The sequence below is a fragment of the Pyrgilauda ruficollis genome, unplaced genomic scaffold (genome assembly GCF_017590135.1).
Source record: "Pyrgilauda ruficollis isolate IOZ18807 unplaced genomic scaffold, ASM1759013v1 scaffold79, whole genome shotgun sequence".
Taxonomy (NCBI): domain Eukaryota; kingdom Metazoa; phylum Chordata; class Aves; order Passeriformes; family Passeridae; genus Pyrgilauda; species Pyrgilauda ruficollis.
In genome coordinates, this window is record NW_024529821.1 from 6,048,184 (window position 1) to 6,068,612 (window position 20,429).

At 40.8% G+C, this 20,429-nt stretch overlaps 1 protein-coding gene across 4 annotated transcripts in view; it reads right to left on the minus strand.

The window, feature by feature from the left end:
- STAG1 (stromal antigen 1) overlaps positions 1 to 20,429 on the minus strand; it is a 158,098-nt gene that overhangs the window by 18,785 nt on the left and 118,884 nt on the right. For all 4 annotated transcript variants that reach the window (XM_041487049.1, XM_041487050.1, XM_041487048.1 and 1 more), the window contains 10 exons: positions 18,228 to 18,342; positions 16,001 to 16,118; positions 14,800 to 14,903; positions 11,898 to 11,990; positions 11,684 to 11,773; positions 11,300 to 11,503; positions 10,006 to 10,076; positions 5,170 to 5,257; positions 3,766 to 3,846; positions 878 to 970 (listed from right to left, as the gene is read on the minus strand). In XM_041487049.1, coding sequence (XP_041342983.1) covers positions 878 to 970; positions 3,766 to 3,846; positions 5,170 to 5,257; positions 10,006 to 10,076; positions 11,300 to 11,503; positions 11,684 to 11,773; positions 11,898 to 11,990; positions 14,800 to 14,903; positions 16,001 to 16,118; positions 18,228 to 18,342 — 1,057 coding nt within the window. The remainder of the gene's footprint in view (positions 1 to 877; positions 971 to 3,765; positions 3,847 to 5,169; positions 5,258 to 10,005; positions 10,077 to 11,299; positions 11,504 to 11,683; positions 11,774 to 11,897; positions 11,991 to 14,799; positions 14,904 to 16,000; positions 16,119 to 18,227; positions 18,343 to 20,429) is intronic.

Genomic DNA, 20,429 nt, shown 5'->3' on the forward strand with positions numbered 1-20,429 from the left:
CCTGAGGCAGGGAGGATGTCAGGTCCAGCTCAAGCTGGGAGGTATTTGCATGGAGCTAGAAGATATTTTTACATTATACAATATTATTATAATGTGCCAAGAGTAACTACTCTGAATATTAAAAAACAATTACTAAAGTAAAACCTGCTGGAAGCCAATGACACACAAGTCTTTTAGAAATACATGAACTACTGACATTTCTGAGCATTTAATGTTTATATTTAGCAACCTGAAGAACAGAGAGTAAATGCCAAGCAGAGCTATCTTTCCGAGAAATAAAAGTGTCTTTTAAGAAGTATTATCTTTTAAATACCACAGGCAAAAAGCACAGGCCAGTTATTAGTTATACTCTGCAAATGCTGGGGAGGTCTGATAGAAATGCCATTTGTAGACAAATGTCATTGACATAAATCAGTGTATATTCACCTAACCTCAGCTAACAAACCAGCTACTGTGTCCTGCAGAGACAGACTTAATTATTTCAACAAACCCTTTGATTCAATGGGAAAAAAATCCAAAAAGATTCAGCCCATTTGAGGTCTCAGTCACCCTCCAGAAGTGCCTATTTCCATCTTTTAATTCCATGTCTGCAGGAAAAGTCTTTCATCTGAGGTGACTGAGTTGGTTGCCTGTAGTCACAAGGGCTGGAAATGAGTCTGAGCATCCAGGTAATCCTTCCTTACTGTTAATCAAAAGTCAATCTGTTATGAGCTGTGCTTTGGAAGTTGTGTTAATACAGCGGCTCTTCTGGGCTGTTTGTTCAGATTTATTTAGACAGGAGCACAGATTATTTTACTTTAAGTTTGATTTAATGTTGTCTTGAGTTTTACTACAATTTAACACTCACATTTTTATAAGAGACAGACATTTCCTTTACCTGTTCTTTGACTGGAGTGTTGACATTTGATAGACACTGCTGGCAGACAGCCAGGAAGGATTTCACAGTTTTCCTCAATACCAACAAATCCTCCTGGAATAAACATTAAAAAAGAAAGTATATAAAAATTAGTAAGAGGTTTCTTGGAGGAAGCAAAATAAAGAAATAGTGATGATTTCATACATTCAACAAAAAGCTGTGAAAGAAATAAGCTATTCAAAAAGTACACATACAGAAACAGTCCCTTAGTTTTACAGTGATGAGGAACCAATCACCTGAAAGAAAACAAGAACTCAACATTAAATGAAATGAGACGAATTCGCAGCAGGACGCCCGGCCCATGCTCTGCAGACCTTCCTCCAGGACATCCCTCCAGCTTCCTTCCACATGGAAGAGAGAATGTCCTGCAGAACAACCTCCAAGCAAATGTGAAGAGCCTACATAATGCCCATGCAATGTTTTCCTTGCTGAAATGTTTTACTGATGCTGGCTGTTCAGCCCATGTGTCTCAGTTCTGGTTTTAGCTTTTCTTGTGCTTCCTGCCACGAGCTCTCGTTGTTCTGTGTTTACTGCGGAGCCTTTTTGTGGGCCATATGTTCCCTGTGCTGGTTCACAGCACAACACAGGACTGCCAGCATGCCCAAGCAGCCAGAGTGTTCCTAAAGCTCTCAATTTCTCATCACTTCCAGTGGAATGAGTGGGATTTGCTGATATGGACACTCAAGGTCTGTGCACTCCCTCACCTTCCTATTCCTGAGCAGTTTTTCTGATGATGCAGCCATAGTGCCACTGCATTACCCTGCCATTACAGAATCCCTAAGACAGTTCTGCTCTGTTCTAATCCACAACTTGCCATTAATCACCCCTCTTTTTTCCCTGAATATAAACCTTCCATTTGGCAGCATTAAGATGCCTCTTTTAAAAAATTTTAAATTTTGTTTTGTTCACCAATTGATCTATACCATCCCCATTTTCAGAGCCTTCCCAGATCACTGATAAAAATGACCCTTTTTTTTAGGAGAGACCAGATCTTTGCAGAATGCATCAGAAACTATCCCATTGTGCAAGGATTGCTCACCTACAATTTTTCTTTAATATATGGATCAGTTTTGAGCTATTGAATATGAATTACATATTGAGCCTGGAGAAACAAGAGCTCTTTGTGTGTATCTTGGGGAGGGGACTCCAGTAACCTGTGACCAGCTGAAGGGCCAGTTTGGAATTTGTAGGTGTTCATTAACATTATAGAAGTGTCCAATATTCTGGTCCTGTATTCTGTAGAGCTGATAGTTATCCTGGAGCTGCATGGCACTGGCTGTAGGTCAATTATGTGCTGTTAAGAAATCAATGAGCTGACTTGATCCTAATTAGATTTAAACCACAAGAGTTGAGCTTTTCCCTGCCACACACATGGAGGCTCCAGTCCAAAACAGCTGGATCAGGTAGGGAGCCATGATCCAGAACATGCCCAACAGCTGTAATATGAGGTATCCCTCACACAGCAATTAATGTGCCCTGGCTTGGCCATAATGCCCAGAACAGCTCCCAAACAAGGGCAGGTCTCTCAGGACAGAGCTGTATTTTGGAAGCCACTTGAACACCAGACAAAAAATAACTTCATTCCAAAATGACTCTGTTCCCAGTGTATACCTATGGCTGTCTAGTATGACTCCACCACAGAATCAATACAAGATGCAAAAATTACCAAGTAATTCTGAACTGCAGCCAAATAATTCCCTTTGAAGGAAACCCTACCAGAATTCTCCATCCCATGTGACAGCTATCCCTGTACCACCTGTGCTATACTACAGGAATTTATTGTATTTTGTTAAAAAAAATGGAGAAATACAGCGATGGGTGATGAGAATTTTCCAAACACTCCTTTGTGTCTGGCCATTTGGCCCCAGGGCAGGCAGGACAGGGCTGCTGGAGGCCTCAGCAGTGGGTGAGAGCCCCAGCACCCCAGAGCAGGTGGGGAAGACTGAAAAAAGGTGCTGCAGACAGTGTCCAGGTGCTCTGAGCACTGGGTTCCACAGGGAACCAGCAGCCCATGCATGCTAATGAGAAAGAGGGTGAGAGGGGGAAATGGGAACAAAAGCCAGAATAAGGAATGACAACTATTCCTTTCTTTCTAATAGCTATTTTTAAATGCTAATGTCAGTATTCAAAACAACTCAGAGAATTTAGTATGTATTTTTATCACTTTTCTATGCATAAAGTGCTTATTTGAGTAGCACTTTAATATAACATCTTTACCTTTTCGATGCTGATGGAAAAGTACAATTATTACTTCAGTTTTCATATAATTTTAGTTTGATGTATTACTTTTGAAAAAGCTCTGAAAAAACAGGATGCTGGCCTCTGACTGAGAAAAGAGCTAAGGAAAGGTCCTGGAAAAGTCACATGTCACCTTGTCCTGACCATACTTTGTGTGCATTTGCTTTTTATTAGCAATTGTTACTGCCAGTGCCCTGCCATTTCTACTGCAACATAAAGGGTGTAATTAGAAAAGTAAGCAAAGTAACTACACATCAAGATTAAGCAATCTGTGGTCTACAGATCAACAGTATTGCTCACAACTGTTCATGTCAACGTTCCTTATCAGTCATGCAAATTGCAGCACTCACAATAAAGTGTGTTAATTATCCTCAGCAATAAAAATATAATAATCAGCTGCTATAAAATCCTGATAAAAACTATTTACATTGCTTAGACATATGCATAAATAGATCCTGAAACACGGAACAAATCTGAACATCAACATTTTGTATGTTATAAATGACAAGAAACAATGGCAAGAATGGAAGTTACAAAGAAATCAGGTGTAACACCTTTCTAGGTAAGTTGTGTTCTGTCAGTAAAATCTGTTTGATCAAATGGCCACTTACTTTGGAAGGGGAACCCTCAGTGATTTTCACCAGCTGCCAGAGAATAGAGTAGTGGGAACACTGCAGTGCCTGGACAACAATCTGTAACACAAGAACACACAGAATCTCAGCATGCTGCTAACAGCAGGCACAGCAGGAAGTGTATGGAAAATCTATCATGCATTTTGTGGTGAAAAGACAGGAGCAGCTCTTAGCGCTTTTTATTTTCAAGGGTATCAAGTTTTCCCTTGTTTGTTTTCAAGTTTGGTGCAATAAGAAATCAGCCAAAAGATTTTTTACTAGAGGCAAAAAATACTGTGTAAATCTAGGAAACACCAGAAATCTGCACTGGGGTACAGCAGGAGAGGAAGTACATGACAGAAGTACACCCCAACACCTACATCTCTCAGGTCAAAAGCACCTGTTGAAATATCTCTATACCTGCCTTCACTATTAAACAGCATGGAAATCTGTTCCACTGGCAAATGAACATGTAGCACATTTGCTAAAAAAAAAAGGAGAAAATACAACTTGTCCCATGGAGAAGACCAGGGTCATATCCCTGGTGCCCAGAAAAGCATCCATGGTGTCTCCTGAACAGCTCAAATCCAGAGGAGGTGCTACAACTGCCAAACTCCTCAGGGTGGCCTGCAGGAAGAAATACTGAGCAGAGCTCAGATTTCAGGACCCTTCCCATAAATCTTATGGGAGCATTTGGAGAACTACACACTGACAGACCCAGAAACTGAGGATGGCTGACAGCTGCATGGCCAGGTTTTATCTGCCAGTCCTGTCCCTCCAGGTAGCACAAATCCAGCATGGAACAGCAACTGCAGAGAGAACTTTAACACACTGTGTGGCAATGCCTCCTCTTAGGGCTCTTTCTACAAAATTCTTATTCAGAATTTCATGAGAATTTCTTTTTACTAAATGACGCTGAGTTAGAATTAACAACTGGCTTCTAATTGAAACCAAATCAAAACTTAAAATGTTTAAATGTTGAAGTAGGAATTCTGCAGTTTAAACAGGAACCATGGGAGAATATGAGATGGTTCCTGTGCTCATCCATGAGAAACAAAAACTGAACTCTGAGGGAACAAAGTCCAAGATGTGTACCAAAAGAACTCCACTAGGATGTTCTAGTTTCCTGGTTTTCATAAGCTTCATCTTACATTCCATACACAATAATAATTTGTGATAATTCTAATTGCAGCCAAGGCTTACAATGTTAGGTTTCAGTGTAAACATCAGGACTGATGCACTGCTTTTCAGAGTCAGGAACATCAGCTATTCCCAACTTTACAGATGAGAAAGGTGAGGGAAGGAGCCCAAAAATCACACACGGAACTTTTAAATTTCTGTACAAGCAGACTCTTTAGAACCTCAGACACCCCAGTGATGCAGTGCAGATGCTGTTAAGGGTACCTGTTCTGGCATAGCTCCGTGTTCAATTCCAGTTCTCAGCAATCTGTAGCAGTTACTGAACAGATCCCATTTGGTCAGATCATGAGCACTGCAAAGAGAGGAAATCAAGAGGGATTAATTGTGTTCCTCAGAACCCCCAGCCCAGAGACCTTTGGTGGTTTCCACAGCTGACCAAGCAGCTGCACAGAATCTCACTCCATGCTAAGAGCACAGGTCAGGCTTTCTGATAATCCAGGAAAAATGTTTTACTACATGGGATTTTTTCAGGGAGGAGATAAGCTCTCTCCACACCATACACCTATAAAGGCTACTTAAGCATAGCTGCTGCTTCCCTCTCTAAGTTATCTTTCCTCTTTTGGAAACATTGACAGAACTCCAGAAACACCCTTCCCTGTCATTGCAGCAGAAACTACAGCCAAGCTCTATCAATCAATATCTACTGAATAAAAATGGCTTTAAGCAAAATGAAGTTGTATATTTTTCTACTGTCTCATTTGGAAAAAAAATAATACACATTACCACTAGATATTAAATATCCTGAATATCTGAAGTGAGACCATATGATAACACATGGACATGAGATAGAGATGGTGGCTGCCATCCTACTGTTCCACATTTCAGTCGCACCAATCTGATTTCATCAGTGAGAGGAATAAAAATGACATTAGGGACAAATACTCTGTAAGGCTGTAGCCTTACAGACCTCAACAGTTCATGAAAAGGCTTTTTAATAGAGATGTGAGAAATACAGAAGAAACAGAAAAACATCAGGTTCCCTGAAAGACAAAAATACTCTCTCAGCAAGTAAATTTAAATTTAAAACATTTCTCTGCAGTGGAAATAAACTGACGTAATTTGAAACAGCTTGTAACATGTCTATAACAGAGCAAGCCAGCTCAGAATAATCAGAAACTTGCTGACTGAAATACTCACATAGAAGAAGGGACACTGAGACTGAATTGGGAGTCTCAACTGGATGCAGCAGCCTCTTGTATCTGACTCATCCCAGCACCTGGATCACCCAGCCAAGCTCACTCCTCCCACCCCTGTGCCTGCCCTGGGTCAAACCATTAACTGCCCTGCTCAGCCAGAAGGAGTAACTCCCTAGTTCCAAAGGGGACAGAGGCTGAACTCAGGACTGGCAATGCCTAGGTCCTTTTGGAACCACCTCCCACACTGGAGAGTGCTAGCCCTGGCAAACACTTGTCACTTGTAAGAGCTTCACAGAAAAGAACCATCACAGTGCACTGTGCACTCCAGGGCTGGGCCATTAAAGCCAAGGTGCACCTTCGTTTCTAGTTCAAATCCACAAAGAGAAGAATAGGGAAACTAAAAAAAAAAAAAAATGGAACTAAAAATGTAAAAAGTGTAAAAATATTTTGTGGACTTAGATGGTCTTTGACATACTAAAATAAAATGTTTCATAGATAAATTAGAGGCTGCCAGAGAGCTGCCTCTGACTGGAGATATTAAGCACAGAGATGCTGCTTCCATAAATCACAGGGTTGCCAGCAAGGCAGACTGGTACTTCCTTAATTACAGCACTGTAATTAAAGCTGTAAAGTCTCCTTGGTGTGCAGAGGCAGATACCTGCACAGATTATCCTACAGAGAATATGAAAGAAAATACTGTCTCATTCCTGCCTTTTCAGTTCAGAAATTCCCCATCAGGCAGCCAGCACAGGGGCCATGTCCTCACAGCTGGGGACACTCAGCTCCCTGCCCTCTGCCTTACAGCTGAGATCAGGAAGGGCTCTTCAGCTTCCAGAGCTGAAAAATTCTAACTATGTACAACTTACAGCCTTTCAATTGAAACTTTCTTAAAGCAGAGCCTCCACATTACAGTTAGGCATATTCTGGTACCTCTTTGTCTCTTTTGAGCTACTTAGCCATCAAAACCATAGTTATAAAGGCATCTTGGACATGACACAATTCTCCACAGAGGTTCAGGAAGAAAATTCACACAACACAGACTTTTCCCTTAGTTCCTTGCATGTCAGACTCTGCATGGATTTCAGAAAACAAGTTCCAGTATTTCACCCAAGGTTTCTTTTAATTCTTATGGACAGCCCTGTCTGCTGGGGCACATTTCTGCCGGACAAGAGGCAGGTGAAGTAAAGGGACCAGTTTCACAGTGTTTCTCAAAGTGTGGCATAAAACAGCTTAGAAAAGTTTATTTTCCAAGAAGTGAACTTTCCACCCACCAAACTGCTTCACTTCTTCAAGATGCACAAAGAGAGGGAAGTTGTGCCTTGGGCTTTGAGCAGCTGTGCTACTGATACAGTCTAATTTCTCTAATGAGGTTTCATTTAGCATCACTTCTACTTCTGGATATAACAAACTTCTGAGTAACTCAGGGATGTACTGGTCAACTACTGGAAAAAATGTTAAGCAAAGAGTTTCTCTAAGAGGAAGAGATGATGTGACCACCAATGCACCCATCTCAGAAGTGTCCTGACTGATCACACTGACCCTGATACACACTGTTTTTATCTAAGAGTTATGACAGTGCCTGTGAGTCTGTGGAGTCAGTGTGGAGGTGGAAGGAAGTAAATGTTGTATCATATCTGAGGACTACTGGACAGTAACAGCAATGCTCCTGGTTTCTAAATGTGAAACAGTGTCCTCCATGCAAGGCAGAGCCAACAGGCACATCCAGGGGAACAGAGGTGATGCTTGGGATGTGTCTTGCATTGGATTTACTGAAGAAGTAAATAAAGGATGCTGAGATTTTGCAGCATACAAACTGCTACAGCACTGATGTGTCATGTGTGAAAGTTCAACTCAATTACAATGGAATAATATAGAAAAAATTGCCTCCATGTACTTAAATGGTTTGACTATCTGTGAGATTCTGGCAAACAATACCCCAAGTGGATACTCCAGGAGGTCTACTCAGAAGATCTCAGGAGAATTTATTATTGTATTCTGAAAATGTGGAAGGAATCTTTTCAGTGATGAGTTTGATTTGTATTGATACATGATTTCCTTGTTTTGATGAATCAAAAAGTCTGCTGTGAGCCCTTTGCTGTCATGGCCCTCTCAGAAAGAGGATTAGCTCAGGCTTGGGGAATGTCAGTACAGAAGCCTTTTGGTCTGGAAGGCTTTTCTCATAAGGCCTTACACCATGTATTTTCCACCTTGCTTTTTCTTGAAGTATGAAGCAGCAGCTATTACCAAGGGGAAAAAAACATGGAGAAAGTACATTGGAGTTTCTCTCACTGGAAGAAGACAGGACTTGTTTCTTCTCAAAGCCCCAGCAACCATTTCATCAGTGCCCATTCAGGAGATCTCCTGATTTGGTTTCTTTTGACTCCCAGGTGCCAACAGCCAATGACAGAGTCAGACCACAGCCACTGTGCTTTGAGACAGAACACTCCATGTGCATTTGGAATTACAGATCCTCTCTCACAGCTAAAGGTTCAGCAGAAATTCTGGCTCACATGGTGTAATTGTTTCCTATCACAGAGAGATCACATCACATGTAATGAAGATCTCATTACTTCTTCATATGCAAGCAGATATTAGGAATTCCTATTGAACTACAGTCATAAATAACCAATCAGCTGAGGAATGATACATTAGCTGTTCTGCAGCTCTTCAGCTCTGATCCTTTGCTCTTTCCTGGCTTTTTGAAGGTGAAAGTAGATGTCTGTGACTCTGATTTGTATGTTATTCTACAAAACTTCTTTATGGTCTGAATTAACCTGGAACTCTGAAGGAAAAAATATATATGGGAGCCACTCAGGAAAGCCTTAAGGTTTTGCTTCTCTCCTGGATGTGAAGTAGAGCTTTCCCCAGTTCCCCTCAGGAAAGGCAGACATGGCTCCAGTGGGTTACCAGGGAGACTGCAAACCTCATTTGCACATGTGTCAGCCTGCTGCACTATGGAAATTAGTAACAATTTAATGATCTTTGTGGGATTCTCCTTGAATGGCAACAAAGAGTAGAGATTGCAGAATCATTTCAGACAGTGATCCAATGCAGCATTCAGGATAAGTGAAGTCTAAGCACAGAGAGAGAAATGAAATCACAAAGTTGTAAAAATACCAAGTTGTATGAAAGAGTTGGCAGAAGGAAGGTCCTCTCCCACATTGTGATAAAGAAATGATTTGTGGCTCTCTGCCACCTGCACATGAAGCTTTCTCTCATGCTGACAGGAGCAAATGCTTCCTGCAGTTAGAGGGAAGATCAGGCCTCTGTGCTGTGCTCCAGAATTCACAGTTCCAGGGAAGTTCTCCAGGTTGCTCTGCACATGCTGAGGATGCCTGTAGGTCTGAGAGCAGCAGGAACCTCAAAAGCTGATTTGTGCCTGGTGAGGAAGAGTCTGCGCAATCCACACAGGGAAATTAGGCCAACAATCAACTGCAGGAAGAAAATGCATCTCCCAGGCTCTCACCATAAACTATTAATTATTATTATTGCTACTACTAATTAATTCTATAATTTTGAGGAGATGTAGCTCAAAGGCATTGAGAAACAGCTTCCTGTAGGCTCCCTAAGCTGATGCCCAAAGCACAGGTTTGTGGCAGAGAAGTGTCCCTTGTGCCCTGACTGTGCCATGCAGGGGAGCAGGACCTGTAGTAATTCACTCATGGGTGTAAGAGCACTGGGTGCAAGGGAGGGTTTCCACGTGCAAATCCCATCTGCCAAGGTCATGGCATGAACTGAGCATGGACCCAGATCAACCCAGACACTTCTACTGACAAACACCACCTCCATCTCCACTTCAGATTTCAGGCCATGTGTTTTCTCATTTCCCCACACCTGACACTGCTGATACTCGCTGAAAGGACAAAATTAACATCACAAATTTGTGAGGGAAGACACCACCTACTTGTGGAAAGATGTCAACCTCTTCAGTGTGGAGAGCACATTGTATATGTCATCATCATCAGCTTCTTCTCCCTGCAAAGGAAAGGCAATCCATGAGGAGAGTCCAGCAATTCAGCCCAGTACATTACTGCACAGGCAGCAGCAGCTTCTTAGGGGTTTAAACTGATATGAAAATTGTCTCCATAATTTCCAGTGACTTCTAGGTAGATTCCATAATATTTAAGTAGCCACTGCACAGCACTAAAACCCAAGCAAGATCATCTGAGAATATTCAGCATTATCACTGTGCTAATATCCAAACCTGTATCCTTTAGCAACGGAAATCATTCCCAAGACCAAAATCTGAGTTCTATCTTATTTTATAAAAAGGACTGAGCCACCAGCTTTAATCACTAATTTAGCTGATGAATGTGCTACAACACAATTTAAGAATTTTCTGTAAACTAAACAGCAAATTCCCTTAGTGAATCAAGTGAAAATAAGGTATTTCCAACCCTATTTTTTCCAGCAATTTTCTAAAATAAGAAACCCACTTGCAAGAATTCTTCTTCTCCATCTCACTTTGATAATTTCTTTTCCATCTAAAAGCCTAACAATTAAAACATCTTCCTGCCTTCAGATGCAATTGTCAATCAATGTTTCTCCCATTATCAGCCCAGATACTTGCTTAGGCACCAGTATGCAATTTTTAAAATTTAAAATGTCTTTCAAATGATGAAACAGACTTATTAAAATAAATTATTCAAACAAATATCACTTTAAGAAGAATATCACAAAGGCCATAATTTTAAATCCTTGCTACTGCTGTTCTCATTCTTCCAGGTTTCAGACCTGTATTTTTTACTCTTTCCAGGGTTCTTTTAATATGCCATTAAACATATTTTCTTAAATCCTCTCTTTCATTCAAAACATAATCCAATCTTGATTTTGCTGCCTACATATGCAGCTGGGACTATGGGAATCACTAAAAACATTAATGTAGATACAACTTCCTCTGCATTTTTCATTATCTTTCACCCATTTGTCTACTTAATTCCTTATGTAGACTGTTTTAATACTCAACTAAATTTTCGGAAGCAGGATTTTCCCATAGTCTTGTTTTACACCATCAATTATTTGAAGGTTTAATGGCTACTGTAAGGGACTTTCCACAGGGAGAAGTGACTCCAAATAATTACGAAATAGCTGCTGCTGCACTACATCTTCAGCTGAATCATTTCATGGCTTGCTAAGAATGTTTTTCTGTAGCCTATCCTACCATATTTTAGGCAGTTCAAAAATCTTAAGAAACAAACCTCCTGAAGGAGATCCTCAACAGAATGGTTAAATCGATCCACAAATTCGTCAATAAGCTGGCTGTGAGCTATGTCAACTCTGTTCTGGATGGTGTATTCCTCACTGCAGAGGATGCTGTAGGTTTTGCTGCAGGCTTCCAGAACATCTGATTCCACATGCTTTTCCACAACAAACTTAATCTGCTTCAGTAAGGCATCCAGATGCTGCAGAGCAGAAAAGAACATCAGCTTTTCCCTCAATGGGACAATGACACTGAGCAAAGCCACTGCCAGAACACCCAACCAAGGCTGCATTGCTCACGTGCCAAACAAAGGCACAGCACTGTGGGGCTGAACAGGGGTCACACCTGAGAGCAGCCACACTTCCTGCCCAAGGCACGATACCTTTTCCATTCTGCCTGTGCTGTAGATTTCCAGGTCAAAGTACTGAGGGATTTGCAGGAGGTTTGCAACCTTCTCGGCGTCAGCAGAATACTGGAACATCATGGCAACAAAACAAACAACAGGGAAGTAAAAATAAACTCCCGCACTACAGAATGAGAAAGTTTAAAGACAGCTGTAAAGCCCAGTGAAAGATTCATTTTGTTGAAAACTCTACCTTTGATAGCAGCATGGGAAGTGCAATAATGAAATGCTCAGTCAATTTATTTCTGTCATCTATCTGAGTTTTTCTTTCTTTTGCTGTCAAGACCTGGAAGTGATCAAGCATAACTACAGTAAATAAATTTTCTGCATATAGCATTCATTAACTTTTCCAAACATTGTATTACAAACAAAAACCCATGCAAGTGTATTTTTTAATAAATCAAACAAGGAGGGAATAAAAAAAACTCAAAACACATTTGGGCTGAAGAGTGATTAAAGAGGGAGGACTGTGTCTCCTAAGCAGCTGTGACTGAAAAGGAAAATACCATTATCACCCAGCATGACATTGTCTCCACACACCAACATCTTTTCAGGATTGAAATTCCAATATAACCCCAGTCAGTGGAATGTTTGCTACTGCTTCCAACTGTACTGAACTCTGGCTTTCACACATTAAACCAAGCATTAATGTAAGACCTCAGGGCAAACTGAAGTATAATTAAGAAAACCAAAACCAAACCACACTGTAGCAATGATTTTCATTAGCAGATTCATGGCCTCCTCTCTAAATGGAATGGAATTCTCAGTGAGAATGTACATCCAAGTTCACAGTGAGGTACTGTAGCACTAATGCTGGCAGAACAAAACCCCCTTGAACCAGAGAGACAATAATCAAACCAGCATGCTTCATCGAAGCTTAGATCTGGCTTCCTGGCTTCAGGAAAGAAAAGAATACTTTTGAGAACAAATAATGATAATAAAATATTCAAGTTAGCTAATGATTCACTTACAGCCAATCAGCCAGACTGCACAATAAGGGTTACAAGCTAAAGAAAGAGGAGAAACTATTTCACAAGAAGGTGAGTGCTTAATTAGAAATCTGTTCCCATTTCAACTCAGAGAAGAATCCTGGTGGGATCATGAGACAGGATGAATCTCCAGGGATAAGGCAGAGATCCCTGCAGTTACCATGCCACAACTCATGGTCTAACTGAAAAGAAGCAAAAGCTAAGTGTCACTTCTGCACGGCTATGCAAAGGAGGAGGAGCAGCTGGACACAAGGCAGGTGCTTGGATGCCAGGCACTGTGCCAGCAGGAACCCAAAACAGCCGTGGAAGTGGGGGGGAATGGATCAGGGACCAGGACAAGACACCACTTGCACAGTGCAAGGTGCAGAGATGGCTCCAGGGCAGCCTCAGCCCCTGCACACTCACCAGGGCAACATCAGCTAAGTTCAGAGCAGTGCAAACCCAGATCAGAATCCCAACCCTGACAGCCCAGTCGTGTTCTGGGGACCAAATACGGCTGTTCCCTGGCACTGGGAATTGATCTGTGTTCCCGCATGACTTCCAGGCCCTTCTGATCATCCTTCAGAAGGTGGAATTTGTTTTACTGATCTGTTTTCTTTAGCTCCAAGTACAGACATTGAAAACTTAAGACTAAGCAATTTGCTGAACTTCAGTGAATTCACCTGTAGATCTCTTGAGAAAGAGAAAATACCTGGAAAATTAATACTGACATTATTTGGTTCTCCAAACAGAAAATACCACATGATTTATTTTTTTTTTTTTTAATTTCAAGGTTACTTTGACTGCTAGAAAGGTTTGCAGCTTGAGACAAAAAAAGTTGTGCTTACAATACAGTTTTTGTAACAAAAGATAAGACATGCTTCTGTAAATTTCAGTAAGTGCTTTCATGGATTCCCTCCTTAACCCTGAAATGTTTTAATAAATTAGGAATTCCTAAGAACACACTTTATAAATTAAAGTACATAAATCATGTTTAAACTGATGGTTTCTTGGAGCTTTTCCTGGGATGCTGTTTCTGGACACGAGACTAATCTGCTCTGGCACATAAAAAAATTAAGAAGTTAAGTAACTGAATTATTTTAGCAATAGAGAATGCCAAGACTCTCTAGATTTTATCTCTATAAAATCTGTGGCTTTAACAAACTAGTTATGATTATTTAGAATGGATGCTAAAAGAAGAACCGTATGTTCACGTGGGTTTATTCCACTTTCATCTATCCTAAATAAGATGGGGACAACCAAAAATCAAGTGAATGTGTTTAAGAAGCTGAGACTGCTTTGGAACATGGATGCTGTATTTATGGAAAATACAGCTGAAAGCCTGTCATGACCCTGATCCTGTGACTTAGAATCAAGTGTTTAAAACTGCATGTCCAGCCTTAAGAATGGCATTCCACTGGTGCTCAAACAGTCCCTATAAAATAAACTAAAAAGGCAATTTGGCCAGAATGTAAAGTTCTGGAAATTTCTGGGCACTCAGTGGAAGAGACCTAAGAGGATGGATGCCTAAAAGAATGGTCATTTAGAATGGTCCCAGTCCCACCCCTCCTGCTCAAAGCAGAGCCAGCCTCCCAGGAACACTGGTAGGATCAGGGCTTTGTCCAGTCAGGTCTCAAAAACGACCAAGCACGGAAAGGGCACCAACTCTCAGTACCTATTCCAGTGCTTAAACACCCTCATGATGAAGATCCTTTGACTTTTCTGTAATTTTTATGTCCATAATAGCAGCACATTCATTTTTATGGAAGATAGTCAGAGGTAGTCTGCTCTGCTCCTACACTTTCCACTCTAGTCTAGGTTTAACATCAGGGGCTGATGATGTGGGTACATTACAAATATAAGGCAGGGATATGATAAAAAGAACATGCAAAAATATAATAAAAAAATACTTTTATGCTGAAAATTTATATTGCTTAACTTGCCCATGCAAACCCCAAAATCAAACAAAGAAAAAACCAAAGGTGTCCAGAAATGGAATTTTTCTTAGAAGCGTTCAGATGAAACAGCAAGCACCGATTAAAAAACTCTACTGCAAGAGTGTCCAAAGCGGTGTTACAAATATTTTCCATGCTCTGGTGACAGGCAGGCAGCTGCAGCCCCACTCACCCTCTTGCCGGTGCCCCTGCCCACGGGGGGATGTGCCTCGGCAGCCTGTCGGATGGTGCACACCATCAGCTCGATCAGAGCGCTCTCCTGCCGGTCCGACATCGCTGCGGGGACAACAGGGCATCACTGGGGGCAAGGCAGCACCACGGGGACACGAGTGGGACAGCAGGGGAGCACACAGCCGCACAGAACACCACACACAAGGTACACTGTCACATTTATTGAGGCTTTCCTGCTGCCTCTTTGATCTGCCACTCACATCCTCTCAAAATGGACATGGCAGAAGTAAAAGCAACCCAGAGAAATGTAGGTTGGGGAAAAGGATCAATGAAGGGGAACACAAGGAAGATCTACAAAATAAGGGAGAGTGACAGAGGAGAAACAGTGACAGACAACTCACTGTCACTTCCCCATAAATTCTCTGCTCTTTGGCAAGTGCTTCTGCTCACGTTTGGAGGCTCAAACCCCACTAGGCTAAGCAGAATCAATTTCCTAACAAAATTACCCTATAAATACCCACACTGTAGCAGGTGCATACCAAAAGGCCAGCCATTGAAGCATGGACATGATGAGCACACCTTGCCAGGAACATTGATTTTTCAAACACCTAAGCCCTGTGAAGGTCCCTGAAGCAGGAGAATCCTGAGGAATTATAAAGGATCTTGAATGACACTCATTAACCTCAGGACACTTTACTCCCAGCCTCCCTGGCTACTTTGTGCACCCAGGTCTATTATCAGCAAAAGGAAATATGAAACTAATGGTGAAAGAATCCCCTTTGTTTTTACTCTTGAGAATTTATTGTGTTCACATTGCCTGGAAAAGCCCCATATTAACTAGCATCACCTGAAGTGCTTGTTTATTCAAAATTGTATTAGCTATTTAATTTATTGAAATTGTTATTTAAACACTCAGACAAAATCAAGTTAAGACTTGACTAAACTCCCTTTAATATTAGGGAACCACAGTGCAGCACATTTGATTAAAAAAAACCTCCAGAGTACAAATAAAAGGAAAAATAGAGTACAAACTGCTGCTTTTGAAGGAAAGTACATTAAAAATAGATTAACCCAAAATCTTCAAATATGCTTGCCAAACAAACCACAAAATAAAAAGATGTTTCACTATGGGTGGAAGAGGTATTTAAGGAATAATTAGCAAAACTGTGCAATATCAAGGAAGCACAGGGTTAAGCCAATACCTTCTTCTCCTTGGACTGGCTCCTCCAAGAGCAATTCTGTCATACATTCCCAGTCTTTCAGCAGTTCTTGAGAGCTCTCCCACAAGCTGTCCACCAAATAGGCTGCATGTTCATGCAACTAGAAAATCCAAAGCAATCATCAGTACAGCTCTTGGTATAAGCACCAGTTCTTCAACTGCCATAATCATGTGGCCACAGAGAGTGTCCTGGGCACGTATCTTATGTTAGTTGGACAGAACATTGAGTTTGAAACTAATTCAGGAAGGTTTTCTCACAACTGAATGACAACAGTGCAGTGGGGTTATGTTTTAACAGAAACGAAATAAAACCAAACTGAGCTTCTTTTGCACAAAGCTACCTGTTTGAGAAAAATCTCTCCCAGACTTTTGACCCAGAAGCAGTAAACTTACCTTCCCTCACTTTCTCACTGCATTACAAAAAGGAGAGATGGTGAGGCATGAGAGTTGTAATGTATTTGTTTTGAACAAGCAGTTGGTTTTCAAACATGCTGCTATGTGCTCAGAAAAAAAAGGAGCAAAAATCCTGGTGATTTCAGGGGTTACAGATTTAACACTAACTTCAACTGCAAAAAATGTTTTCATGTGAATTAACACAACTGTTGTAAAGTGAGAAAAATAATCCATAGGCTTCTGCTGTTTTCTAAACTTATCTTTAACTACTTCCAACATGCACAACACCCAACTCGTGCTTGCCAGGGACTGACTCCTTAGCTGGAAAACATCCCTGAGTGCAGAGAAGGAGGTGTCAGTACATTCCCCTCTTGTTTCTGACAGCTTTGGGCAAAATGTCACAGGGTAAGGTTCACTCCCTTGAATGCAGCCCAGACTGCAGTGTTAACTCATCCCACCCACATGCAACCTCCCAATTCTCCAACTCTTTACTAAAATTGGAGTCAGGATATTCTACTTGGCTCCTAACAACTCTCAAAAACAACAACAGCAAAAACTGGCCCCGAGAGAGAAGTGACCCTCAGGGAGCAGCATGGGAGGCACTTTGCTGATCTTGGCTTTGGGAGTGGAGCAGAGCTTCTCTTCTCCTCAGAAGAACAGACAAGGTCAGTGCTCAGCAACTCATCACACTCACATCTAAGGCATGTTTTACACTGTAAAACACAATGAACTTTACAATTTAAGTTTTGAAGAAGCTGGAACTAAAAATCCATTCAGGTGTCAGATTGAAGGCTCACACAGGTAGTGACATTTCATCCAGATTAATTTGTAGATTTATGAGGTGTTTCTAAAAACCAAGAACACTGTACCAAAATTTTGTCCTTCCTTCTCAGCAACTCTGAGTGTTTCTCTTCATTCTCACAGTCAAGTCTCTTGTTCAGGGCTTCATAACAATTAAAATAACCAATTGTAATATCTTTACTTTTGCTTTTTACCCAAAATATACTATGCTGCCTTCTCTAGAGAAACATTTCTGTCATTCCTTTCTTTAAATCTGCTTATTATCAAATCAAATTAATAATTTTGACCCTTTCCCCCTCTATCTTAACAACATCCTGTACCTAACAGTATCTTCTCAAATTTTCCTCCCTCCACTGCCATTCCCCATCTCTATTAGTGTTACTACAGGTACCACACAATTTCCCATAGATGCTGTCTCTGTAAATCATAGGCACAATCCCACCCTGGGTGTGTTCATCAAACACTTCATGTCACCACATCTGTGCTTGTCTTCTTCATCCTCCAACGTTTCTAAGATGCGTCTGCATAAAGCCCTGAGAGACCTCAACTCATCTCACAGCTGACTCTGCTCTGAGCTAAGGACCCCTCAGGTCCTTCCCACTCTGAGTTCATCTATGATTCTAATAACAATTGGAGATATTATGCAATTTTTGTCCCGTCCTGATTCAAATTATTTTACTCCACAAATAATAATTCCAGAGGTATTCTCCTTGCATGGTTATGTAAGCAAGAACCATTTCCATTTGTGTGCAGCAATGCACCCTGGCAGCCACCACAGCAGAGCAATGCAGTGTGAGTACAGTGGGGACATGCACGAGTTAAATAAACCACAAAGATTTTCAGATCAATTTCCTTAATGGACAAGGAAATGGAGGGGCAGGGAAAAGGGCTTACGGTATTTCTGAAAATATAAAATAAAAAGGAAAAGACAGACAATTTATTACTGTAAGTTGATAAATCACTACTTAAGTTCCAGGTTTTATAAAACATTTAAAGGTTAAAAATTACTTTTTTACCTCACTTTCAAGAAAGAAAAGAACCAACATTCTAATAAGGTTTCCATTTGGGCTATTTCGCCCCCTTCTCTTTGCTAGAGCCTCTTCAGCTTGGGGATCGTGTCTGCTGAACAGCCTGAAAATAAGCAGAAGGAGCTCATGGCTATCACAACAATTCTCATTTCTGCAAGAATATGATGAGCATTCATTCTAGATATAGTAAATTTGTTCACAAAACAGTGCAAGTATCTCAAGCTATTTCTTTCAAGGGAAAGAGGCCACAACCTCTGCCTGTCTGAAGAGATGAATTTCTCTTCAGTCCTTGAGCTCACAAAGCTGGAAGAATTTCACACAGGAAAAAGGTCTCCAAAACCTACTTACATTGAAGGTTTTGCACAGTTTCAAATATTTGCATCACTTGTACAGTTTTGCATTTATAACTTATCTGGTCTTGCAGTGGAGGCAGCACCTACTGCACCAGTGCACTGGGAGCGAAGGTTGTATCACCCTGGCTGGGACGTGGTAAAAACAAACCATCAAACAGCCAACCTCAGGTACCAGGAGCAGCATCAAAGATACAACCAGCTCCTACTCATTATTTTGGGTTTTACAGGTAAGTGACACACTCTGCACTGAGTTCCCTGATGCATGGCCCATCCCAAACTGCTTTCAATGCTCAAATTTTCCAAGAGATCTCTGATGTGCCAGTATTACTGTTACAGCAATGACTGTTTAACTTTGAGAAGTTTGGAAGCTGTTCCTGGCTTTAACAGTGAAATCACAAAGCAGATTAACACATGAAACACAGAATTCTGATTTCACTGCTGTAATTCACTGAAGAGAAGGACAAGTTACACACAAATGTTGTATTTTAGCTAAAAACATTACCTCGTCCCCCCTGCTTATCTTAACAGATAAGCAATGAGCACCTCTGCAGGTGCTGAGGTACCTTACAACCTGCACCTCAGGGTTGAGCCAGTGATCCTCTGTATTTGGGATCCTTTATATCCTCTGTACTATTTGCTTTCCTTTGCTAAGCACAGAGAACATGTCTGATGATTATCACAGAGAAAGTGATAGTGAAATGTATTAAATTAGGTGAGATAAATCACACCTCAAATGCCTGAAATAGATTCTAACTTATTTAACTGGAGATTTTCTTTGCGGAAACCAGGAAAAAACTAGTTAAGAATGGGACAATCTTGTCTCCATGCTGTTAGCCTTGAGACACATTTACAGAACAGAGCTTAGCACCTTGTAAAAGAAGTCAAAATGAAGTTTTGTCTTTTTCCTAAGTGCACTGCGGTGTGTCCTCATTTACCTTTGAGGCATTTTTCAAAAGTATTCTGTCACATGATGATTAATAAAGGAATTTTAGTGTGTGTTTTTAATAAGAACCTAACCCTTTCCAGCAACTAGTACAATGTCTTGTTAATGGAAATCTGCACATATATTTCTTGAAATGGGTAGTGCTTGATCACAAGGCTGGAACTCCAAAAATCCACCAATGAAAGCTTACAGTTACAATGTGGAGTTGTAAATCCTTAATAGACCATAGAAAATTAGAACACTGACAAAGAAAAACAGATGTCTTTGTGTATTTTTTCCTATCTGTATCTTGGCATGAAAAAATTAGATAACCTGGGTTCTAATATAAATGCTCTATACATGGAATAAAAAACTCTAATGTCACAACCCATGAGGGGAAAAAGACAAATTCCTGCTGAAAGATTTTCAACTGCAAACAATAAAAAGAACTGTTTAACTCCTATGATGTGGCAATGCCCTGGTCACAGTTACTGAGGTGGTGTGACGCACATCCATAGAAAAACTGGTTCATGTCCCTTGGCATAGTGTGGACATGAAAGTTGTAAACTCATAATGGAATATATTTTCAGGAGGAGACAGTGAGTTTAGAAACAAATTTTATAGTTATTGCTACATAAAAACCTCCCAAGTTCACAACAGAGAAAGAAACTGGCTTAAAACTTGCTAGAAATTATGACTGTTGATGTATCAGGTAGATCAGCCCAGACTACAAGCCTAATATATGTATCTTACCACAACCAGGAATTCAGCAAGTGCTGCAGGACTTAAACCAACTTCAGAAGTTTGTGCAGCCTTTGTATATTTAACCCTGAAGGAGTTGGGAAATGTTATCTGAATTGCAGAGCAAGAAAAATGTACATTCAGTTTCTTCAAGTTCTCAGATCTTGTTTAAAC